Source organism: Prionailurus bengalensis, chromosome D3 (genome assembly GCF_016509475.1).
Source record: "Prionailurus bengalensis isolate Pbe53 chromosome D3, Fcat_Pben_1.1_paternal_pri, whole genome shotgun sequence".
Classification (NCBI taxonomy): Eukaryota; Metazoa; Chordata; class Mammalia; order Carnivora; family Felidae; genus Prionailurus; species Prionailurus bengalensis.
Genome location: NC_057356.1, coordinates 50,151,875 through 50,177,980, shown reverse-complemented (window position 1 = coordinate 50,177,980; position 26,106 = coordinate 50,151,875). Strand labels below are relative to the sequence as shown.

The 26,106-nt window shown below is 38.6% G+C and overlaps 1 protein-coding gene across 2 annotated transcripts in view; it reads left to right on the top strand.

Moving 5' to 3' along the window:
• Positions 1 to 26,106, top strand: part of CDH2 (cadherin 2) — a 216,672-nt gene that overhangs the window by 158,698 nt on the left and 31,868 nt on the right. For both annotated transcript variants that reach the window (XM_043558519.1, XM_043558520.1), the window contains exons 6-14: positions 2,302 to 2,446; positions 5,038 to 5,210; positions 12,975 to 13,112; positions 13,774 to 13,959; positions 16,645 to 16,898; positions 18,221 to 18,363; positions 21,779 to 22,012; positions 22,306 to 22,539; positions 24,995 to 25,134. In XM_043558519.1, the coding sequence (XP_043414454.1) occupies positions 2,302 to 2,446; positions 5,038 to 5,210; positions 12,975 to 13,112; positions 13,774 to 13,959; positions 16,645 to 16,898; positions 18,221 to 18,363; positions 21,779 to 22,012; positions 22,306 to 22,539; positions 24,995 to 25,134 (1,647 nt within the window). The remainder of the gene's footprint in view (positions 1 to 2,301; positions 2,447 to 5,037; positions 5,211 to 12,974; positions 13,113 to 13,773; positions 13,960 to 16,644; positions 16,899 to 18,220; positions 18,364 to 21,778; positions 22,013 to 22,305; positions 22,540 to 24,994; positions 25,135 to 26,106) is intronic.

The window sequence follows — 26,106 nt, the reverse complement described above, 5'->3', positions numbered from 1 at the left end:
ATAATTTTTACCCTACTATAGTTCATAGTTCTTGCATTGCAAAATTGTGTTTTTCAATTTTATCATACAATCTGGTTTTAGAGATGGTTGTTAAAAACCTTCTCTACCCCAAGATGCTAATCTACCCAATTTTCTTTTTTGTATGTATGTATGTATGTATGTATGTATTTAGCCTCTATATTTTTAACCTCTGTCGAGTTTATTTTACTAAAAGGAGAGAGGTATATATAGAACCACTTTGTTTTCCCTTTATAGTCAATTGTCCCATGTATTGAATTAGTATTCCCAGGAATTTATCATCTACACTTAGTCTTTCAAAACTTTTTATTCCACATATGTATGTGTTTGTTTCTAGATTCTTACTTTGCATAGTAACATATTTGTTGAATTTTTGCACTAAAAACTTTTTAAATTCTTTTAATGTTTATTTTTGAGAGAGAGAGACAGAGCGGGAGTAGGGGAATGGCAGAGAGAGAGGGAGACACAGAATCCAAAGCAGGCTCCAGGCTCTGAGCTGTCAGCACAGAGCCCATCACAAGGCTCGAACCCACAAACAGTGAGATCATGACCTGAGCTGAAGTTGGATGCTTAACTGACTGAGCCACCCAGGTGCCCCTGCACTTGTAAAAACTTTTTAAATGATTGAAGTTTTGAAAATTATTAAAATATTGGTATGTAGTAGAGCAGGACTCCCCCTGATCTAAACATGTGAATAAGTGTATGAGAAATTTAAAATGTTTTCAAGGGGCACCTGCCTGGCTCAGTCAGTGGAGCATGCAACTCTTGATCTCAGGGTCATAAGTTTGAGCCCCACATTGGGTGCAAAAATTTAAAAAAATTAAACAACAGTGTTTTCTGCCTTGAATATTACTCAACACTCCCTTCTTCCAAAGGCCTTGATTGTTTCATCAACCAGTTCTTTTAAAATCCTTAAAGAAAAAATAAATAAAAAATAAATAAATAAAATCCTTAAGGAACATATAATGCTTACGCTTTTTATATTGGTCTAAAGGTTTAAGAAAGGAGTCAAACTTTCAAACCTTCCATAAAAACAAAATCTCATTAATACAGAAACTTGATAAAGATAGCACACAATAGACCAGTCTCTAATTAGACTGGTCTCAAATTTATGAATATAAATAATATCAATACAAAACTTCTAAATAATTCTTCCTGAATGAATTCTCATTATTTGAACTCCTGTGGGTAAGACCAGGAAATAAATATTTTCAGGTCAGTTTTGGGGCAAATTCTTCCTCTGCAGATTCTTACTGCCACCACATAATTAAGAGATACTCATAAAAAAAAAATAGACTCAATTATAGAATTGCAAGAATGTTTCAGTATTAAGACTCTATTAATGTAATATATTAAATAAGTGAAGGAAAAAAGGATTATTTTTATTGGTGTTGAAAGGCAATAATAAAATTTGCATTGCTTCATGTATTAAATAACTTCTAAATGAAGAAAAGGGGGATATGTTGATGCGTCTTTAACTTGAAGCCTACCCAACAGAAACCAACAGGCAACATCACCAGGAAAACCACAGAAGCATTCCAGTTAAAAAGAAACAATTCAATGGAGCACTACACAGCTATTGCAAAGAATGCAATGGATCTCTATGTGCTGAATTAAAAGATTTTGAGGATATTCTGCCAAGAGTAGCCAAGTGACTCTATTTATTTAAAGAGAAAAAGAAATGAAATATTTAGAATACCTGTAAAACTGAGAACTCGGGCTTGGGAGAGGAACAATGGTCTTATATAATACGCAGGCACTTTTAATGTTTATGAGTGACTTTACAATTAAAAAAAAACAAACAAACAAAAACACCCAGTGTCAAAATTCCCTACACGCACCTAATTCTTTCTAAATTCTGTTCTGTTCTCTTAATCTTTACGACTACTCTGTGCCAGTACATTGTTAATTACCCGGACTCATATGTGTGGATTTAGCAAAAGGATTTGGGAACTGGACAGGACTGGCTTTTTCTGAAGCTCAATTTCTTCACCTTCAAGTACTTATCATTTCTGCCTTACTCTTTCATATATGGATTAAATGAGTTAAAATCCATACGACTCTGAGCACAATGCCTAGCAGACAGCATTTGCTGGCTTTTTACTATTATATCTATCCTAATCATATGAAGTTTGGCTAACTTAAATTTTGACGGGGAGAGTAGCTTTTTTTTCACTTTCTTGGTTCATCCTTGCTATTTTGGTAGTGCAGTCATTGTCTGTTTTTCTTCTCACTCGAGACATAAACCTGTTAAATAGTTTTGTCTTCTAATTACTTTTGCAGTTGAGGGCACACGCAGTGGATATTAACGGGAACCAAGTGGAGAACCCCATTGACATTGTCATCAATGTTATTGATATGAACGATAACAGACCAGAGTTCTTACACCAGGTTTGGAATGGGACAGTTCCTGAGGGGTCCAAGCCCGGTAAGTTTGAAAATCATAACTCAGAGATTCAGGAAATGCAGTGTAATACAGCACTGGGGTATAAGCAAAAGGAGAAATCATGTGAGCCTTTTTAGTGTTATTTTCTTTCATGCAAAATGATTTTAGGGAAAAAAGAAGGTAACTTAGGAAAAAACCCACTGAAGAGAGAAAACACTTCCCACCTTTGAAAAAGTACACACTACAGTATTTTTGGTCCTATAGTATAGGATCTATGGGTTCTTTCATTTGGCTGTGGTTCATAAAGTCAGGGCAGGAAAAAGTGAGCACCAGAATACCAGTGGCTTTCCATTCATAAAGTGCAGATTTTATCATATTAGTCGGAGCAGCACGTGAAACGCAGTCAGAGAGTCTGAAAGGTAGTTGGTATTCCTGGGGCCAGGCAGTGAGGTAAAGCCAAAAGCGGAAAGGGGGCTGGAGGCAGCTGTGATCGCTGCCCTGTGGACACACTGGTTATTTACTTGTGCATGACCCGAATGTCTTCTGCAGCCTGCGCTTTTCAGCTTAGTGTCATGGAAAGTGTCCTAGCCTAGAAGCAGCGATTGCCAAAGCTTCTCGCCATTGTGAAGTGGTGTTTGACTAAGATTTTCGATTCTTGTACTGAAAACACTGTAGACTTCAGAAGAGCAAGCCTAGGGGGGGCCGGTTTAGTTTGAAAAACTAGTGGACATGAAAATCCGTTCAGAGAGAGATGGGAAAAGGAGAGAGGGTTTCTCCAACCTTCCTGAGTGATTTGGTGTTTAGAGGGACTTCGTTAGCTATATTATTATTATTTTGATTTTGTATTAAAAAAAGCCTCAATATTTAAAATTGTGCTACGTATTATCCTTGCCATCTATATCAATTTATACTGGTAGCTCTCATGCATATGCCCGATTTATGCGTATAACCGAATATGCTTTTACTGGCATTTTTTTCTCGATCCAAATGCGCTTGTCTATATCCTCAGAAAGGAAGAAGAGGTGGGGGTGAGGGGAGCCACAGGGGAGGACAGGACTGTGCGGGAAGTTCAGCCATCTGTGGCTCCTTCTGAGTCACATTCTGGAGTAGCTTTCTTTGGTATTTTAAAATACTATAAAATCAAAGAATATTAAACGTATCCTTACTAAAACACAAGTCTTATCCACATATTCTAGAGATAAAGTTTTTTTAACATGGGGAAAATTTTTTTTGGTTTAATCATTTATTTTTTTCCTCTGTTATTTCTAACTATTAAAAAGTACTGCTTCACAAAAATTGTCATAAGTAAACCATTAAAGATATATTTATTATGCATTTCATCATGAATTTCCATTAAAGCCCCCCCCCCCAAATAAAAGACTCAATCTTCATGAGAAGTAAAGGCGCTTCATGCATATATTTCTTGTGGTTGTTCTGTAAGAATCTTGAGTTAAACTGCATTATAATCAGTATTTTGGCTCAACATCTGGGAACATATTTTTTTTTTAACCATTCATTTGTTCATTCAACAAATGTTTATAGGGTCTGTGCTGTGTGCTGGGCACTGTTCCAGCCCTGTGGGTAACAGCTCCGACCCTACTGGAGCTTACATTCTGGTAGGGGAGAAGAATAAAAGGAAGCAAGGAAATATGCAATGAAGTTTTTTTTTTTAAAATAATAAGGGTGTAGAGATGGCACATAATAAGAACGTCTTGCTTAGAGGAGCAAACTCTGAAATGAGATTTGAATAATGTGGTCAAGACTTTGTGAATTCTGGGGCAAAACTATACCATGGAGAGGTTCTAAAGCAGAACTGGGCTTAGAGCACTCGTGAAGAAGGTAAGTTAGAGATGGAAAATTTTTTACTCCAGTTCTTCTAAATTTCCCACAGAACAGACCTTCCTAAATAGTAACTACTTTGCTCTCTGCTTCTAAATTATACAATTTGTGTTGCTAGTTTGAACTTATTTGGTTCTGATGCTTTGTAGATTTCCTTTCCAAAATATCTAATAGTTGAAATCCCTGAGTTTGTTACAGTGCTCTTGTAATCTCCTAGGAAATAACGAACCACAATGCCAAACCCCTATTCAATGTACCAAAACAGTAACGCATGGAATGATTCCTTATGACCTGAGTAAATGGAGTGTGCCTCGTTGTGCACACAGCTTACTTTCAGAAAGTGACTTAGGCATTGAGGAGAATCATGCTCAGTGTGTCATTTCTGATGTTACTGTATAGCAAAAGAAAATATGACATAGGAAAAGGTATCAGTGGTCATAAAATATGTTGCATTCTGTATTATTGTTTGCACTTCATATGAATAAAGGTCTGAAGTGATCCTTTCTTTGAGTCATAGAGTGAACTTGTCTTCTAAGTTATGGAAAAAATGAATCTTTATAAATGTATACATTTTTAATAGTTTTCCTTTCAAGAATTTAAATCGTGTTTTATATTTTTTAAAGTGAGTACTGTTCTTATGGCTAGCATTTTTAATCAAGTCTAAATGATTAAATGTTTGTTTTGAAGAAGTAAAATGAAGATTGATCAAAAAGGCAAATATACCTTTGAGGTATATCTATTTAGGAGACCGAAGTGAAGGGTGACCATTCATTTTCCATGTATACTGTGTCTAGGGACATACGTGATGACAGTCACTGCTATTGATGCTGATGATCCAAACGCCCTAAACGGGATGTTGAGGTACAGAATCCTGTCCCAGGCTCCAAGCACCCCTTCGCCCAACATGTTTACAATCAACAATGAGACTGGTGATATTATCACCGTGGCAGCTGGACTTGATAGAGAAGTAAGCCAACCAAAAACTATTTGAATTTGTTTTTAATCATAAAGGTACGCGGTATCACATGCAGTTTATCTCCAGGTAATAACAAAGCCACAGTATTATGCGACGTCAGTTTTTTTAAAGAACTCTTATGCTATTTTCTGCCGAACTTCACATTAGTTGAATTATGTATGCATACGGGATAAGTCATTGTTAGTCCATATAATAAATAGTGTGTAATCAACTAAGTTAATTAGATGCATCTGTATTTAACTTTTTTTTAATTCTTGGCATTTTCTCAGTTTTCCCTCACATTCAAAGGTTTTTGTGAAGAATTAAATTAAGAATCATGCCCAAATAATGTGTGCATGAATTTAGGATAAATTTTAACATTAATATTTTTGAGAGGCTACACATAACATGTGTGTGGTGGAGTGTTTGTAGTCTCTGTGGATAGACTGGTTTTGTTAAAGGAGATTATCCCCTTTATTAAAACTTGCCCCTTAACTTTATGATTAACTTACCGAGCAGGTTTGAAGACTAGCAATGACATTAATTCCACTGACAAGGCTTTAAAGTTGTAAATGGAGAAAAACAGACTTCTGGCATAATTTTTGTTGGAAAGGCATAAAATGTTGACAGCAGTGAAATACCATGTAGTGTCACAGTCTGAGAGGGAATGGGTATTTCGGTTAATTCCAAATGTTCATCTCACTGTGACAGACCTCAACCCACTGTCCTCTTACACACCTCGGAGTTTTTTGTTCATGTGATTCCTTCCACCAGGAATGCCTTGCACCTTTTTTCTTGATTTGGAACCTTCTAGTTCTTCATCTTCAGTTTAAGCCCCACTTATACCCTTTCCTGAAAACTCTGCCCCTAATGAATCTTGTACACTCCTTATTCTGTTCTGCCCATTTTCTTAAGAGATTCTCAAGGTCATTATTGACCATCAGTAGTCATTGTTTGAAGAATTATCAAAGTGCTAACACATAGACATTTGTGCTTTGTAGATTTCTGGCTGAGCCAGCTTTTATAGTAATGAGACCTCAGATTATGTATGTCAAAAGGAGACATTATACTTACCATAATAAATAATATTGACAAGGATTTTAGGAGTTGGTTTTTATGATGCTTCATTTGCCTTAGTAGCATTCACTTGAATTGGATCGAAGAAAACATTGCTATTGCAATTAATTATATATGCAAGATTGTGCTAGAAACACCTTACTAAAGTAGTACGAACAATCGAGATTATTCACAACTGAACTTAGCTGAGAGCCTTACTTAGGAGTTAGATGTATGCCTATTACGTTGCACCTGTTAACTTCCAGGTATCAACGATTCTTTTTCCAGGAATCTTCTGGGTTGGAAATGGTTGAAATTTAAAGTGTTTGCAGTAGTACTTCTGGTTCAGTGATATTTGAAACACGTATGTCTTTTCACCTCTTCCATTACTGTAGGACGTGCCATTCTTAAATGCCAGTAAACTTAGCATGGATGCATATTTTGGTATGAGAACATGGGGTATTTTTTAATATTCTCTCTTGAGTGCCAAGTTGCACACATTCTATGTAGGTATAGCTCATCCCCCCAACATAAGTATTCCTCTTTCATCCACACTCTTCATTGTGAAATACAGAAATGGGTCTTCATCTTGTGTGCACACAGCAGTATTCTTACCTCATTCAGCCTGGCTGTTTCATGACAAGAAAGAGGCATCGAGAATTAAAGATAGTTTTACTAAAGCAGAACAACCAAATTGAAAAGCCAGAGAGACTGCGTTTAGTTTAGAGAATGGAAGCCTGAAGTCCTATGTCATCGTGGTTGAATTTATGTCGCAGTGGACAGAAGCAGCTATGCACCACCCCCTGATGAAATGGATGTGGAAATGGATTCGCAACGTTAGAATCATGTGTGAGCAATAGCTTCTTGACAGTGAAATTATTAAACACAACAATGAGTTACTAGGGAAAATTATGGAAAACCTTCCATTTCTGAAAGTCATTTAACAGAAAAAAAAATGTATCTATCTCAGATGGTTTATGGTAATTCTGCCTGAGGCCAGGGATAAATTACTGTGACTTCTTCAGGCCTCGTGCAGGCCTGAGATTCTTTTATTTCTATTAGAATTCACAGTTTTCTTTCTGTCAAAAGTAATTTCAGTTGTCATTCTCCCAGGATATATGACACCTACAAGCGATTGAACTCCTAATCATTGAAATGCTTACTGAGATTCAGTTTTTTATTTTACTTTAATCTGTGGGTTTAGAAAAATATCCATTCTTCAGGTTTTCCAGGCCTAAAGCGGTACCTACCACATCTGCCAGTGTTTTACCTCCACCTGCCTTCTTTTTGCATCACTCGGTGGCGCCTATTCCTGGCATTTTCTTTTCTCCACTCCTTTCTCTTTATGGCCCATCTCGTGCCCTTCTCGGGTAGGACTACTGATGACTCACACTCTGCTTCAGGAGGTGTAAATCCTGGCACTGCCCGTTGTGGGCTATTTGACCTTCAGTGTATTAAGCTGAAACCTCAGTCCCCAGATCTGTGAACGGGCCCAATACTATGACCTCCCTTATGGGATGGCTGTACGGGTTATGTAACACGAGGTATAAAGCATGCAGCACTGTGCCCAATTCATATTAGCTATTGTTTTCCCCTGTCGCCATCATAAATCCAGCCTCCGCGTCTACTGGGTGGGCGCTATCACTTTTACTCCTCCTCATCCTTTTCTCATGGCAAAGAAAGAATTCTACTTCTTGTTTTCCAAGCCTTCCTGTTTTCACTCGTGCTGTCAGCAACATGTTCTCCTGTGTCCCACTGTCTTGGTCTTCCCTTCTCTACAGGTTCCTTTCTACAAACCCCACAAGTGTCTTTATAAACATGCTGTGTGACCCCTGGGGTAAAATGGCGCTCCATCACCCATAGGATGACATCAGAGACCTTTAACATGGCAATCCAAACACTCCGTGACATTGGTCTCAAAGCCTTCTTTGGGTCTAACCTCCTGGGATTCCTTGCTTTCTGCTGAGGAGCAAAGATGCCCCGGCATTCATACAGCCACATGCAATTCCTTGTACAAATCTGAAGCTCTGTGTTCTTCTGTTCCCGTTGTTCCTCTGCCTGCAGATTTCCTTTCCCATCTTTGCATAGCAGGGCAATCCTCACTCTTTGAGAGTCAGTCCACAACCTCTCCCTGGTCACCCATCGTAGTCTCTGCCTTCCCTGAGATATGCAAAGACTATGTTACATAGACAATACATCTGCCTTCTTGCTCCCAATATTTTGTGAGGCTGATGTGTTCTTCTTTACCCTGAACAGGAACCCCGAAGGAACCTTCACGTTCCAAGATTTTCTTCTTCGTTTCAGCACCATACTCCTCGAAAGGACAGTCCACATTCATGCTCAGCTCCCACTTCTTCCTCATCTTGAAGTATGGCTTTCTGTCTGCCTACACTACCTGGATGCACCCATGTCATGCACATATTCGCATTTTCTTGGAAGGTCCTAATACAGTGGAGCAATTAATGGTACAGACTCTGGACTCCCGAGAGACCTGGGTTCAAATCTTGTCTCTGCTACTTATGGCTGGGTGTCAGTGGGCAAACTTCCTCGCCTCCCTAAGCCTTGGTTTCCTTATCTGGAAAATGAGGCTTAAAAAAAAATCCACCTGCCTTATGGGATTACTGTGAGGACTGAATAAGATAATGCATAGTGCTTAGTGGTGTGCCTGATACATAATTAATACTCAATCTCAATAAATGTTATTTTTTTCTCATCAAAGCCCTCAGAACAATGTCAGCATACAGTAAACATTCAAAACAAAATTTTTATACTCCAGACACACCAGGCAGATGGTGCTATCAGCCCCATTTCACAGATGAAGGAACTGGGGCTTAGCATTTAAGAAGTTGAACAGGGCCACAAACCTGTACTTCTCCTCTAAGTTCTCATGACATTATTACTTAACAGTCCATACCCTAACCCAGTGCATCCAAAGCAAGCTATCATTTCCTTCAACCTGCGATTCTTGATCAAGGTCCTATTTCATGGGAGCAGGGCCACGTCCCCAGTCTCCCCAAGTCACGGTCTACTTGCCTTCCCATGCCCTCCATCCAGCCACTGATAGGTTCAGTTCTCAGGTTCCTCTCATTTTACCTCCAAAATGTCTCTTGTATTCACTCCTCCCTCCAGACTTTGAGGACTGGACTGGTCTGGATGCCCTTGCTTTACTTCTTCGTACTCTTACTACAGTTGCTTTGTACATCTGCTCCCGTGAACCATTAGTATCTGCCTCCATCACCTAACGATATCAAGGCCATCTCTGGGTTTGTTCATTATCTCTTCCAAGGAAATACATCACCAGGCATCCAGTAGACCTTCATGAAATGTCTGCCAGATTGAATGACTGAATGCTCTCACTTCCTCATTCACTTCTATCTCTCCAGCTCAGTGTTTCAAAAGTGCACAGGTATAATGATTTCAGTTGATAATGTAGGGAAGCCTCTAGAGAAGACTAGAGACCACAGTCTTTAGATGTTCCTCCATCGAGTAGAGACTGCCAGAGTGCAAGGATCCTGTTGTGTTTATTTTTACAGTTATATTTATGGCAGGTGATGCTGGCTTTCCATTTACAGTACTTTTATAATAAATTAAGTTTTTTAAAAGGGAGTGAATGTCAAGATAAATGTTAAGTGACTCATGATATAGAAATATGAGGATATGGCAGCCTTGGAAAGATGGTGTATGAATCACTGTAGTTTGGGAAACTGAGCTAGTTTATACTCCCAGTATATGATTCAATGAAAAAAATATAATAGCTACCATGTAAACAAGATGTTTTTCTGCAAACCTGGAATGATTTTTATAATGTGATACAAGGTCGAGGGTTTCTCATTCATTCACTCATCTGACCACCAAGTCAAAAGCATTTATCGCTTGCTTGCTCTGTGTCAGGCATTAGACTGTATACCAGTGACACAAACTTTGACAAAGCAGGGCCCTTGAGGAGGGGCGTGTATGTGTGTCCACAGCCAGGAAGACAGACATACGGACCAATAGCAGCCATATAATTCTGGAAACAGTGCTAGAGGTGTGTCCCGGACCAGCCAACAGCTCTGCCTCCAGGACTTTCAGAAGTCATCTAAGGTGGCTTTTCTACTTCGTGTTTTCCAGGTTCAGGGCGAAGGGAAAGGTATTCAAGCCCAGAGTTTCTCAATGTTGGCACCCATGATATTTTGGATCAGATAAATCTTTTCTGCGGGGCCTATCCTGTGTATCATAGGGTGTTCAGCAGCCTCCCTGGCCTCTATCCATTAGATGTCAGTAGCACTTCCCAATTGTGGCAACCAAAAATGTCCCAGGAATGGCCAGATGTCCCCTTGCGGGGGGGGGTGGGGGGTGGGGGGGGTGGACAAAATTACCTCAGTTGAGAACTACAATTCTAGCCTGAGGGGAATGCCAGATGCAGTGGTGTAGTGTCACAATAGGCACCTGAAAGTAAATACCAACAGCTCAAGGTGTAGGGTAAGTGGATAAAAAAGTGATATAAAGCTTTGGTAAGATAGGTGAGTCACAGGGAGAGAAGGATGGATAGATAGCGAGCAGGTGAGTTGAGATTTTACCCATCTAGAAACAGGAAGTAAGGAAACATTTTTAAGCAAAATCCCCTCAATCAGATGTGGGATTAAGGATGGGAAGTCAAATCCTTCTGAAACCTAAATGTCAGTCATTCCGAACCAGATGCCCAGGGACTAAATTAGTCAAGAAGCCCTAAATAGTTTGGTTGTCTAAAACAGGCTGTCATGTCTTCCTAACTAAATGTAAGAACATTTTACCAACCGAGCATATGAAAGTGGAGATTCTATTATTTACCAAGTTGGAATTTTTTTATTTGGAGAAACATTGTATTTTAGAAACAACAATGGTCTTTTGTAACTTAAGGATTCTAAAACGAACTTGAAGCAGTAGGAAATTTCATGTTTTAGCTACTGATCCCAATATTTCAGCTCAGTGGAAAATTGTATATATTATGCTTATATAATTTTAAAGTAGACATTCTAATTTAAAGAGTAGACATTACAAAGAGTTGTATTTCCATACAGTATCTGTGTGAGATTTTTATCTTCTTTAACCAAAACCAAAATCAAAAAAAAAAATTTTTTTTAATGCTCATCTGCTTCTGCAAATAGCAGTTAACAGAAATGGCATTTCAAAGTCATAACAAATTTTTATTTTCATGATTTTCAGCTGGGAAGCTGAACTGAGTGCCCTACAAAATTCTCTCACTAACCATGAGAGGATTAAGCTGAAATGACACTTGATTGGGAAAGGAAATCATTGAGAAATATTTTAGCCTACATAAACATTATGGTGAGGTGTTATGGGTTAAGAAAAATTTAAATGGTTCAAATATCACTATGTCTCTGTTTTTTGTTTTTTATTTTAATAAGTATGGTATTTTCTTTTTTTAGGAAGACAAATAAATAATTAACTGCTAGAATCTGGCATTTGGGTGGACAGAGACTTAAAAATCGAATATGTGGGCTTTGGCTTTTTCTCCTACTCACTTCTTCCTTGTGCTTCCCACTAACAACTAAATCACAAGCTACAATTTGTGTCTGTTCTAGCCAAGCTCCAGAAATCCTTTAAGAATGGCCATTCATAATGTTAGCTATATTTAGAATCAGGGAAAACTGTACTTTGCAGTGACAGTTTATTTTTGTATGAAGAAGTGAGTTTTGTTGTTCAGAGTGTTTTAACATGTATGAAACGACCTATATTTTTTATCTGTGTTAATTTCCACAGAGATTTCAAATGACTTTAGTAAATCATTTTGGTTAGGTTGTCCTAATATAAAGTATATTTGTCAGCTAGTGCTATAGACTTCTCAGTCTCAAGATATTCTCTTAGATACAGTGCAGCTTAATTTGGCTCCCCATTTAGAGGTTCAATTAGGAACTTGAAAGCAGTGATATTTATTTGGTAATAATCATGTACGTGCAGATGTATGTGCATACCATCATAGGTATGTGGGCACAATGAGTATTAGGCAGAAATGGCAATCTGTTGAGTATGCAACTATTAAGTACCACTGTGTTTTGTAGTTATGACTAAGGACATAAACATAAACCCTTTAATTAGGTTTTAGCTTCATTTAAGAATATATCTCTTCTATATAGTTGTGAACAGTATGTGCTAATGGGGAGTAGGACAAAATATTCTATCAACCCTTTTAAAATAGAGAGAACATATATGAGAATATATTAAAAGAAAGCATATGTATACCCTGTAAAATAAAATATACGTATATACGTGTGTGCGTGTGGGGGTGTATATATGTATGTATGTGTATATATATATATATATATATACTTACACACTTTCAAGATTTTTCATTATCCTAAACTGGGTAGAAACTAACAAATGAGAAGGTAAACAAACCAAATGACTGGAACACTTGATCACAATGTTGTAAAGTTCGGAAGAGGGGAAGGTTGAGACCAAGTGGAAGTTTCAGCTTCTCTGTGAATTCACACATCTGCAATGCATCTTTTATCTTTTCCACAAATAGAGGTGAAAATATACAGTCACATCTTTCTAGACAAGAACCAGACCTGTGCTTCTCAAGTTAAAGTCAACGCTATGGGAAATTTCAAGTAATGCTAATCAGAATGAATGATGCTGTGCTTTCCGTGTGTGTAATAAAGAGCCATTTACAAAACAACTGCTATGTCTTCTTGAGGAATTAGTTTCATTTAAGGTGTTATCTTTTTGTCTTTTTAGAAAGTGCAACAGTATACGTTAATAATTCAAGCTACAGACATGGAAGGCAATCCCACATACGGCCTTTCAAACACAGCTACGGCTGTCATCACGGTGACAGATGTCAATGACAATCCTCCAGAGTTTACTGCTATGACAGTAAGTACAGACTGTCATTCACAGAACTTAGGTCTGTGGTCCATTACTGAAAAGTTTTGTCGTGAATTATAAATGCGTTAAATAGAGGTGTGACTTGCTCAACCTAATTATAAATTGACCACTCGCTCAGACGTTTTCTGTCACCAGGGCTTTTAAATGAGGCACCTGAGTGATTTGTTCCCTCCTAGTCTCCAAATCCACTGATGAAGTTGTTGAAACATGCTACCCAGAAGAAATGGCCTAAAAATACTTCGTGCTGTAATAACAAAATATTTACAAATACTTTGAGGTATTTGTTACCTGACTGATTTATACAACTTTGGCAGCATACAGACACTATCTCTTGAGTAAAATGATTTCCCTCAGACAAATCCTTTTCTCCAACCCTACATGAATCACCCAGGGACTCACAAATGGACACTAATTTTAATATTAATGAAACTATAACATGATTTGGAAGAAATTTTGTCTGCTGAGAAAAGTTATAGTATTTTTAAAGTCAAACATAAATGCTGTGATTACCTGCATTACTGATTTCCTCGTTGCCTGTGGGTAATAAAGATTTAATGGGGCAGTAAAATCAGGGCAGCAGGGTCATCAAGACACGCTGTCCTTCACCGGTGCGCATCGCTCGTCTAACTGAGGTTTGTTTTTCTTGTAGTTCTATGGCGAGGTCCCTGAAAACAGGGTAGATGTCATAGTAGCTAATCTAACTGTGACTGATAAGGATCAGCCCCATACGCCGGCCTGGAATGCCATGTACAGAATCAGCGGCGGGGATCCCACAGGGCGATTTGCCATTCAGACAGACCCGAACAGCAATGACGGCTTAGTCACTGTCGCCAAAGTAAGTGCCACTTGGGTCACTGATCTCTCTGACAGGTCCATAGTTTATTATTTACTCTTAGGGTTGTTTTTTTTTTCTTCTCTCAAACATCTTCAAACCTAGAATTAACATATTTTGAGGAATCACATTTGTTATTTTTTTTTAATTTTTAATATTTATTTATCTTTGAGAGAGAAGGAGAGACAGAGAATGAGCAGAGGAGGGACAGAAAGAGGGGAAGACACAGAATCCAAATCAGGCTCCAGGCTCTGAGCTGTCAGCACAGAGTCCGACGTGGGGCTCGAACTCATGAACTGTGAGATCGTGACCTGAGCTGAAATCAAGAGTTGGACACTTAACTGACTGAGCCACTCAAACACCCCACATTTATTTTGTGGTTTCTGTTGAGGCTAGGTTGAGACCAACATAACTGTTCTCACATTGTCTCTAGAATATGATTGCGTTTAAATCATTTGGGGCCAGTTTTAACATTCTAAAGACGGGACTGCCCTCCACAGTGTTAACGGAGTGCGCTTAGATATGTTAGTGATGTAGCACATCCTCAGGTATTAATTGATCACCAGTCGATAGCTATTAGGAAAGAGGCCCCATGCCTATTATTCTCAAGTTCCCCTTGGAGCACTGGCTCAGAGAACAAACCAGAAAATATCACAAAATTAAAATGGGTTGTGTAGGCAGAAAGAGAGCCTACATTGCAAAAACGTTGTGAATTTGCACTGCTGTTTTTAAATGCTATATTCAAGACTTAAAGAAATTAGTTCTTCTGATCTTTAATTGTCACAAACAAAACACCCTGAGTGCTGGAAGGAAGGGGCTGTTGACTGCAAGTGTAATGCATAGCTGTAATATAAAAGGCCTTTAAAGTGAACATCTCTTCCTTCAAGCCCCCAGTGAAGAGATCTGTTCCCTTGTCTCTCATCCCAACTCTGTTAAGTGAACCCAGATGTGGGCCTTGTGTAGGTGCACCAAGGTGTAAGTTGCCTAGAATTTATGAGTGAGTAGAAGGGGAGTTTCCCCCCAGGAGGGGGGCATTGGAAATTTCTCTGAACACCCCAGAGCTGGGCCATGTGTTTGAATCCCAGGTCTGCTTTTGGTAGTGGTGTGAGCATGGCAAGTTGTTGAACCTTGCTAAGCCTCAGGTTCTTCATACAGAAAGCAGGGAAGATAATAGTACCTAAGTCATACCATTCTGAGGGATAAATACACTTTAATATGCATTGAAGGACAGAACTCTGCATGAAAATGTTAGGTCATGGATTTCTCATGCAGCAAATGAAACCACTCGAAAGAATTCTGTCTTACTTTCTGGCTTTTCCACTGTCGTGTTTAAAATGATTGACAATGGGAAGTTGAATTGGTGATTTTAGCGTGCTAGAAAAACAAACTATGCGTTTGAAGGTTTGAGGGAGTGGTCTAGGGTAGGAAATGGTGCCGTTTGTGCTAATAACGTGGCTTTCTCATTAGCTTCAGCTCTTAATCCTTCTTAGACCATCTATGACGGCATGAGAGCTCTCTAAGCTCATTTTTCAAATTCTTATGACACGGTAATACTTAATCTGCACCTCCACTAGAAGATGATCGAGGGAAGTCAGGAGTGAAATGAAAGTCCAGTCTGATCACTTGACTCCTGGTAACTCTTCTATTGACAGTAGGATTCAATGGAACTTTGGAACTTAATGTTTACGTTATGGGTTATTTGTGCATTACCTTCATCTAGAGTGTTGTTCTTAGAGCTGAGATTTTTACAGACCAGTAGAACACCTAAAATTCTTTTGAGAGACAGCCAGAGTTTTAGTTTGCTAAGTAAGGAAAAAACAAAAACAAGAAAAAAGCCCTTCCACGTACAAACACTATTATTTTTCATAAGTGTGTGTGTAAATGTCTGTACTTTAAAATGTTTCAAATTATGAATGATACATTTAAATAGAATTAAGTTGGGGCGCCTGGGTGGCGCAGTCGGTTAAGCGTCCGACTTCAGCCAGGTCACGATCTCGTGGTCCGTGAGTTCGAGCCCCGCGTCAGGCTCTGGGCTGATGGCTCAGAGCCTGGAGCCTGTTTCCAATTCTGTGTCTCCCTCTCTCTCTGCCCCTCCCCTGTTCATGCTCTGTCTCTCTCTGTCCCAAAAATAAATAAACGTTGAAAAAAAAAATTAAAAAAAATAAATAAATAAATAGAATTAAGTTTTTGCTTTATGAAAAAATAGGATTTTAATAGTTTCTGATTTTGGTTTTGGTTCTTCGTACTTCATCCCAGATATAAAAGCTTTCTTGGATGAGGCATGGCCTTGATACTAATGTTTGAGAATATAATCTAGACCATTGGGTTCTCACTTGACCTCAGACTATTTAGTATTTTTGATTCACAGTGCTGCTGTTAAGAATAATCAAGTTTTTAGATGTAGTTGAATAAATGCAATCAGTGCAGTAGTAATATGCATTATTTTGTGAACATAAATCTTTGAAGTACCCAAGATTTATAAATATCTTATATAAACAGGCTCAATCGTGATAAATATTTTAATCATTGACCATGCTAATGCGTGTTTTCCAGAAATTTGAGAGGAACCTACGGCGTTGTGAATGAAAAATTAATGTTTTAGAAATGGAGTCTTAAAGAAGAATAAACTGCAGAATGCAAATATTCTTATTTCCTGCAAAAATATGGTTTCCTTTTTTTTTTCCCCAGCCAATTGACTTTGAAACAAATAGGATGTTTGTCCTTACTGTTGCTGCTGAAAATCAAGTGCCATTAGCCAAGGGTATTCAGCACCCACCTCAGTCAACTGCAACCGTGTCTGTCACAGTTATTGATGTGAATGAAAACCCTTATTTTGCCCCAAATCCCAAGATCATTCGCCAAGAAGAAGGCCTTCATGCTGGTACCATGTTAACAACATTTACTGCTCAGGATCCTGATCGATATATGCAGCAAAATATTAGGTATCAAATGCTATTTGTGGCATTCTTAAAAATTTACTTTATGTTGTATGCTGTGCACAAAGTTTACTTACCATTTGAATAAAATATTTGAACTGGAACCCAAACTACTTATTACAAAAAATTTTTTTAATTCCTTGATGAAGCTTCCTCTCAGTAAATAGATCAATGAGTATATTAGATAGGAAATAGAAGAATAGATCTACTCGTGTAATTATTTGGAGAAAAAAATGTTCTCTGCCTCTTTTTTTTGTCCACCCCCTTTTATCTTTGTATATTTCATAATCATTTAGCCTGTGCTATTATACCAAATACTGCAAAAAGTTTTCACTGTGAGTAAACAGGGGACTCTCAGAAGCTGTAACATTTATCCCTTCTGCACACGTCAGAAAAAAAAGAAAACCCATGCCAAAAACAAGATATAAGAGCTAATTATTTTTGCCTCTTACCTGTACGGTAGTTATAGGACTTATAAAACATATCTGTAAAGATTTCCAACCTCAGCACAATCTAATTTATCCTTCCTGATGAGGGAGTAGGTCGTTGGCAGAGCACAGCCCACATGACTATTATCCATTGCTGGTGATGATAATTTTTTAAATTAGCTCATATTTTATTTAACTTCTTTCAGAACTGCTGCTAACAGATAATTGCATATCTTCCACATTTCTCTATACGTTGACATCGAGATAGAGAAATAGCTAATTAATAATAGGTGTATTGAACTCCTACAACTTTTTACCTTTCAACACGCAGGGTATTTTTTTCCAATCTGGATATTGGTTATCTGAGCTTGAAAATCTTACTCTCCACCCAGAATAAAAAAGGAGTTTAAGTTGATAAACCTACTGACACATATAAATCTACTTTATATAGACTCAGATGGTGGGACTTTTCTGAAGAGTGTAGTTCTGACTACAGTTTGGCCCCGTGGGGAAGGTCATGATGGGGATAGGAATGTAGGGGTGTCCCCACTATGACCTCATCAACACCATGATGAGTTGGTGTTTTGGGTGTGTTCCATGATAGAAAATTCAACTTCTATTTATAATGTCTCTTAAGTCCTATACTTTAGGGCTGCTGTTTAATTAGAAGGTATAGTTGAACTATTTTATTGGGATCATTGTTATCCATTAAACTAGACAAGAGACAAGAGTTTAACCACTGCAACAGAAATACTTTTCCATGCTAAAGCTGTATTTTCAACCAATATCTACAAAAACACAAGTTAATGGGCTGGTCGACATTTGGAATTAAACCTGTAAAGTAGGCTTTATTTCTTACGTATATTAAAATATTTACTTACTAAAGCTTTCCTTTTGTAGATACACAAAATTATCTGATCCTGCCAATTGGCTAAAAATAGATCCTGTGAATGGGCAAATAACAACAATTGCTGTTTTGGACAGAGAATCACCAAATGTGAAAAATAATATATATAATGCCACTTTCCTTGCTTCTGACAATGGTACGTAATTAAACATGGTCATTGTATTACCCTGTATGTTGTTAAATAGTGCCTCATCATGAATGCATCATCAGGAAACGAGCTTTTCTATGTCTAGAAAACTGACCTTTTTTAAGCTAAGGCCCCTACTTCTGTTTTCCGTTTCCGCTGGGTTTTCTCACATATTCCCTGTCTTCTGTAATGAATGTTCCCAACATCGATATGTCTTGCATAGTGCCTAGTACTGTGATGACAAACGTTTGTATTTCTTCTGCCCTGCTATACAGTGATGCCTCGTTGCTACAAGTTGAGGGTAGCCTCAATGCCTCCATGGCATTGTTTTTTTTTTTTGAGGTGATCTTTTTACACTTCTTATGGTCAGTCTATTTGCCCACATCAGTTGGCCTGTCTCTAGCCGTTTTGTCTCTTTGTAATTCTCTGCCTCTCGTCTGCCTTGGCATAGGAAACTCTTAATTTCATGCACAAATTGAAATAAGTGAGTACAACACGTTTTTGTGTGTTCATTTTGGAACATATAGTCTAGCACCTTTTTTTTTCCCCTTCCTGGGTTTCTGCTGGATTCTAAATGATTGAAATTAATAGATAGCTACCTTCTTCTTCTTCTTCTTCTTCTTCTTCTTCATCTTCGTCTTCTTCTTCCTTATTTTTTTAGTTATATAAGACAAAAATGACTTACATAAACCTGGTGATGGATTTGTTTTGCTTTGTTAGCTCTCAATATGATATGTGTTTAAGAGTGCAAGCTCTGAAAGTCTGCCTGGCTACCTGAATCCAGACTCCAGGTCTACCACTTTCTAACTTTGGGATTAGCAATAAGATTTTAAATATATTCAATTTCCTTTTTCTCTTTTTTTTTATTTTTTAAGTTTATTTATTTATTTATTTATTGAGAGAGAGCACATGCGCTCTATGCAGGGGAGGGGCATCGAGAGAGGCAAAGAGAGAATCCCAGCTGTTAGCACAGAGCCCAATGTAGGGCTTGATCCCACAAACTGTGAGATCATGACCTGAGCCGAAATCAAGAGTCAGATGCCTAACCAATTGAGCCACCCAGGTATCCCTCCTTTTTCTCTTAAATAGGGATAATGGTAGCAGCATCTAACTACTACTAGTGTATGGAAGAATATAAAGTGACTTGTACCCGTAAAGTCTTTAAAACAGTGCCCTGACCTTGTTGGGATGAGCACTGGATGTTGTATGTAAGCCAATCTGACAATAAATTATATTCATAAAAGATAATAATAATAAAAAATAAAACTGCCTGACATAAACACTCAAGTAAATATTTCCCTTACATGTTAATAGTTTTAAAACTGAATCATAACCATATTTTAAAATCATTTAAGGGGCGCCTGGGTGGCTCAGTTGGTTAAGCGTCCGACTTCAGCTCAGGTCACGATCTTGCAGTCCGTGAGTTCGAGCCCCGCGTCGGGCTCTGGGCTGACAGCTCAGAGCCTGGAGCCTGCTTCCGATTCTGTGTCTCCCTCTCTCTCTGACCCTCCCCCATTCATGCTCTGTCTCTCTCTGTCCCAAAAATAAATAAACGTTAAAAAAAAAATTTTTTTAATCATTTAAAATATGTGTGCTATACTGTGAATGCGAGCATCTCATAAAACTAGAAGGCTTCAATTTGGTGGTCAAGAAGCACAGTTTGAAAAATGTTACCCATCAACACTTCTGATAAGAACAGTTTTGATGGACCATTCTGGATCTTACATAATAAGATCAATGAGGTTGGTATCTATCATAAATCCACATGGTGACAAGCTCAAAGCAATATTTCTTATCGTTTCTAATATCAGACCTACTGTTCACATATTTGGAGTTGAAACGTAGTAGGGACAGCTTTTGCCACTGCACATCAGAGCTCGGCCTTAGTGTCTGTTTTATGGTCTCACTGCACATAAGGGGTAGCTTCCCTCCATGAGGGAACTTAAAGCAATGTATCTTCAACTATTATGTTGAGATTTAAAGGGCTATAAAATTATATGTATGAATGTTAGTTGTGAGTTACAACAAGATTTGTCATTCACCAAGGTGGGTTTTTTCTAATTGAAAGGGTGTTTGGGATGCTAGAGAAGTAGTAGTTGGTTGCATCTCTGTGTAGTTCTGATGCTTTGCAAATGCACTTGACTCTAAATCAAGGCTGGATGTGGAGTCCCAGGTCCACTCCTTAATGACTGGGCAAGGTTTTATACTCTCTGTGCCTTGGTTTCATTACTGAGAAGTTGTTTTTGCGTCTTGCCTATTCTATAAAGTTGTTATGAGAGTCAAATAATATTACACGTGATAATGAGTGTGAAAGGTCTTCAAACCGTGGAGTATCCCAGAGCTCCTGGTGCTATGGTCATTATTAGAATATTGTCCACAGCCCCCGTGTCCCCCCACCTCTGTTCTCCCTGCTTTCAGCACCATCTATAGCCTCAGACAGGTCCATAGAGATTTCTCCTTGCCTCTTCCTCAGCATGTATGTGTGCACCTTCCTAATTGCATGTTCTTGGCTGGGTCACTTAAACCTCTGGGTGTCTGAATTATAATCTTAACATTTTTTTATATTTCTATTTTACTATATTTAATATCTATTATGTAATTACACTAAAAACAATAATTATGTCACTATATATAATAATATGACATCATAAATACCTATAATCTCACAGAGGCTAAATTATCACAAAACGTAGTAGAGAAATCTTTAGGGTGGGTTTAGGGTCAGGCAGACCCATCTTTAGTAGCAACCGCAGCCCTTACAGGAGTGTGTGACCATGAGCAGTTGACACAGTCTTGGGTTCCCAATCCGTTCAAATGTACTTCATAGGATTACAATGAAATAATGTATATAGAACAGCCTAACACTTGGTCAGGCAGGTAGTTGGTTGATCAATAAGTACCATGTCTCTTCTCCATGGCATTTCTTCCCAAGATGAGGTCTATGGGTCTGTGTTTCCTGTAGATTAAATATTTCATGGCTGTGTTGAAGCTTTAAAGGAAATCTCATGCTCTTTCATGCGTATGTCTTAGTCCTCCATCAAGAGTAGGGTCCAAAAGATCATGAGCCCCATGTTCTGCTTCTCTTGTGTTCCCCACAGCGCCTAGAGGAGCGTGGTAGACAAAAGGCCCAGAGTAATGGACAGCGACAGCAGGGCAGGTGTAGAAGCACACTCTGCAGGGGTGCCATGCATTGTCACAGGGCTCAGTCCTGCACCCCAACAGTGGCAGCTCCGGGTCATGCTAGGAAGGAAGCAAGAAGTGGCCTTGTTGGAAAAACAGTGTGCCAGAGGCTGTGGCTACTAGATTTTTCCAAGGTTATACAACAGTAAGGGCAAGCAGGCTAGAAACTTGGAGGATTCCACCGTAATGGAGACTCGTGGGAAAGAATTGCTCAGTATTGGTTTGTGATTTTTCTCCTTTTAAGGAATCCCCCCTATGAGCGGAACGGGAACCCTGCAGATCTATTTACTTGATATTAATGACAATGCCCCTCAAGTGTTACCTCAAGAGGCAGAGACTTGTGAAACTCCAGACCCCAATTCAATTAACATCACAGCACTTGATTATGACATCGATCCAAATGCTGGACCATTTGCTTTTGATCTTCCTTTGTCTCCAGTGACTATTAAGAGAAATTGGACCATCACTCGGCTTAATGGTAAGAACAGGTTAATTATTTGACTATATGTGCAGTTGAGAGGTTTTGAAGCCTGATATGAAAAGTTAATTTTAGGTGCCTTATAATCTTCTCATTAAATATATTTTAAAAGCTACTTAAAGTTAAATAAGATATTAAAAGCTTCCACAGCTTTAAAAAAACCTTCATAATGCAGCATAGTTGTATTGCTCACTATATGCTGTTACGTAGTACATGCAGTTCTCGAATATTCTGCGTATTTTTATCGTATTATGTATTAACTACCAACTTTTTTTTTCCCTTTTTTCGTGTAGGTGATTTTGCTCAACTTAATTTGAAGATAAAATTTCTGGAAGCTGGGATATATGAAGTTCCAATCATAATCACAGATTCGGGTAATCCTCCCAAGTCAAATATATCCATCCTTCGCGTGAAGGTCTGCCAGTGTGACTCCAATGGGGACTGCACCGATGTGGACAGAATTGTGGGTGCAGGGCTTGGCACAGGAGCCATTATCGCCATCCTCCTTTGCATCATCATCCTGCTCAGTAAGTAGTTGTATTGTCTCTTGGATTTTATTTTATTATTGTTTTTAATTTGTTTTTTTTTTTTTTTTACATTTATTTTTGAGAGACGGAGTGAGACAGAGCACAAGCGGGAGAGGGGCAGAGAGAGGAGGAGACACAGAATCTGAAGCAAGCTCCAGGCTCTGAACAAGGGTTCAGCACAGAGCCCGATGCGGGGCTCGAACCCACGAACCGTGAGATCATGACCTGAGCCGAAGTCAGATGCTCAACTGACTGAGCCACCCAGGCGCCCCAGGATTTTATTTTTTTTTAATGTTTTTTATTTATTTTGAGAGAGAGAAAAAGGGAGAGAGCAGGAGAAGGGCAGCGAAAAGACGGAGAGAGAGACTCCCAAGCGGGCTCTGCGCTCACAGTCCGATGCAAAACTAGAACCCCCGAACCTTGAGATCATGAGCTGAGCGGAAATCAAAGAGTCGGCTGCCTAACTGACTGAGCCACTCAGGTGCCCCTGTCTCTTGGGTTTTAAATTCTTTTCCCACCCTAGATGTTTTGCAAAGTAACTTTTTGCTGTTTACCTTTCAAAACAATCTAAACCACTCTCTTCAACCTATGAGCACTTTCTTGCCAAATTGTATATGGGGCAGTCAGGTCCACTTCCGAGGGAGAAAAACCCTGAGCACTGTTTCAAGCACTTACAGGTTTGCAGCAAACCCAGCCAGTGCACCCCTCTCATGCCCCGTTGCCGTTTTCTGGCACTGATGGCTTGGCAAGCTGTAGCAAACTCTTTTCATAGGAAAATGTTAAACCATCTTAGCTAAGTTTGAGCACTCATGATTTGAGTATGAATTTATGACGCCGAGTTGATGATTTAGGAAAATAAGTATATTGCTCTCCTTAGCTTTCCTTTGTATAAAGCGCAGTCAGCAGCTAACTCCAGTCATGCAGGGATCAAGGTATTTGTTTCTGAAGGGCTACGTAAAATAGTGAGAGATTATACTTCATACAGCACATTTGATAATAGAAATGATTACACAGCTCAATAAATTGTCTGTCTTTAGAGCAAGTCTAGATTAAGGAACTGCTCCTTTTTCAGATACTTTGCAATCTTTGGTTCAATGGAATGCAAGAAATTAACCACTGGAAAGTCCTTTAGGAGCCCCTTCTAAGCATGCAGGTTAAAAGGATAAATTGCCTGGCCCTGTGTTTTATTGTTAAATAGCAGTAGGACTTAGTTTATTGTGTGATCATGCTACGCACCAATCACTTTCTTGAAAATGTTGGCCATTTCTTTTATGTTTTCTCCATTTACAAGTGTTCTGGTAATTTAGAATTCTGTCCCTTTATTCTAAGCAATTACCATAGAAGCCTGAGCATTTTTTACTTCCTGTGTGGAGACTACTTTGACTATAATTTGAAACCTGCATTGCTGTACTAATAATCCACTTGCTAGATTTAGCCCTGGAACAATGGCAAATGAGATCATGTATCTGGCTTTAAAAGGAGGATATTTACTTTTATGGCCAATAATAAAAATGTGCTCAAATAGGAGTCATTAAATCTCTTGCTTCAGGATGTAAACTGATATCCTCAGATTTTAGAGAGAATGCGCTCTTCAATGTGCACTTAGGGACATGTTTCCATTTGAACTAAAATGTGGCATATATGCCAACCTTATCAGGAAAGACTTCGACATGACGGACTTTGGCATAAGGGGTGACTAGCATTTTGAAGGAAAATGAATTGGTGCTGATTTTAACGTCAACCCTCTGGAAGATTCATGGTGCCAGATCTGGCACAAAAATGTAAAGCCTGAAAGCCTGATGTTATTTCAGTGCACCAACGAATCCCGTCGGCTTCTTAACCTGAAACGTGCAGTTTAATAGGAGCGGGAATGGAGAATGGCGTAGTAGAAAAGCACAGCCTTTGGGAGCCCAAAATCCTCAAGATCCAGTTGGCGATCCAGTTCCGATTTGCTCCCCAAGTCATCCTGGCAAGCACTTACCTTCCTTGGGGGGAGTACTGTTCCCTCTGATTTCCGAGGGTATAATGATGGCCGAGCAACCTCAGTGAAATAGCAGTTACATAACAAGTAACAATTTAACTTACTATTGTTTGTTGGTTTGGAATTTACAAGCCCTTATATTAGGAGTATCCTATCCTCCAGCAAGCAGAAGGGAGAGATGGAAATGGTTCTCATCCCCATCTGTAAATGATAATATTGAGGATGGACATTTCACCAGTGAGTTCAAAGGACACCAGGTTCTGGAACCCAGGGTTTCACACTCAATACCCAGTGCTTGAACCCTGCTTTGTCTTCTCTCTCTTCACGGGAGGCCAGAAAGAGATAAGAGACAGGAAGCTGCATTACAAGCTTTTGACCCATATAAGTGTGTTAGTGGTATTAAAGGCTATGATGAGAAAGGTCATGTTTTAAAAGCTATGACATTATGCTGTTTTTTACTCTTTTTCCACCTAGTCCTCGTTCTGATGTTTGTGGTATGGATGAAACGCCGGGATAAAGAGCGCCAGGCCAAGCAACTTTTAATTGATCCAGAAGATGATGTAAGAGATAATATTTTAAAATATGATGAAGAAGGTGGAGGAGAAGAAGATCAGGTGAGCTATATTTTAAACCTTTAAAATGGAATTTTGTGATCCTATAATCTCAGTGGTAGAACAGATGTTAATATGTGCAGTAAGAAAATGGTATCAAGGTTCCTTTGCTTATCACATTATCAAATATTTGGTGGGACTTCTTCCCTAGGTGTCCTTCACATTTCTTGAATTTTTTTTCAAAGTGCCAGATGTCACTGTATTTATTTTGTAAGAAAATCACTAACATTGTTTCAAAGAGCTAGGACTTAAACCCAGCCTCAGTTAAAATAATGCTAATAAAAATGTGTCTCTTTATATGTCCCCTTCATTGGATACCCAAAATAGAAGTAAAAGTGGCTTCTACAATGGAATTTACATCTACTATATACACAAGACAAGCACTAGATAATTCATTCTACAAATATTACCAAGCAAGTTCAATATTCCGGACACTATTTTGGTCACTGGGGATATGGAAGTGGGAAAAGTCAGCAAATATTTGCCCTCAAGAGTCTTACATTCTTGAGAAGTATTTGAAATTAGAGACAATAATTTCTAGTTCATCTTTGTATCTGTAGTGTCTTTCATGATGCCTGGCTCATAGTAGTTGCTCAACAAATGTTGAAGTTCCCATCTGGCTATAAAACAGCATGAGCTTCTGTATCACTGTGTACATGGGGCACTGTATATGCATTCAGAGTTGAGAGTGACCAGAAGGGGAAACACAAAGATCTTTATGTGCAGATTTTAGGTATTATCCCAGCTAACACTTAGAATGCCTGCACATTCCAGACATTCTACCAAGTACATTATATGCTATTATCCCTTAACTCTTTGAAGCTTGTGATACTATTCTATGAAAGTCTCTATTTTTGTGATAGAAAACAGCTAAAGGTGATGGGACTCAAAAACAAGTAAGAAGTGATAGATACAGGATTTGAATCCAGGTCTGTCTGATGTCACAGCCTAAACTAACTGCTCTGATATAGTTCC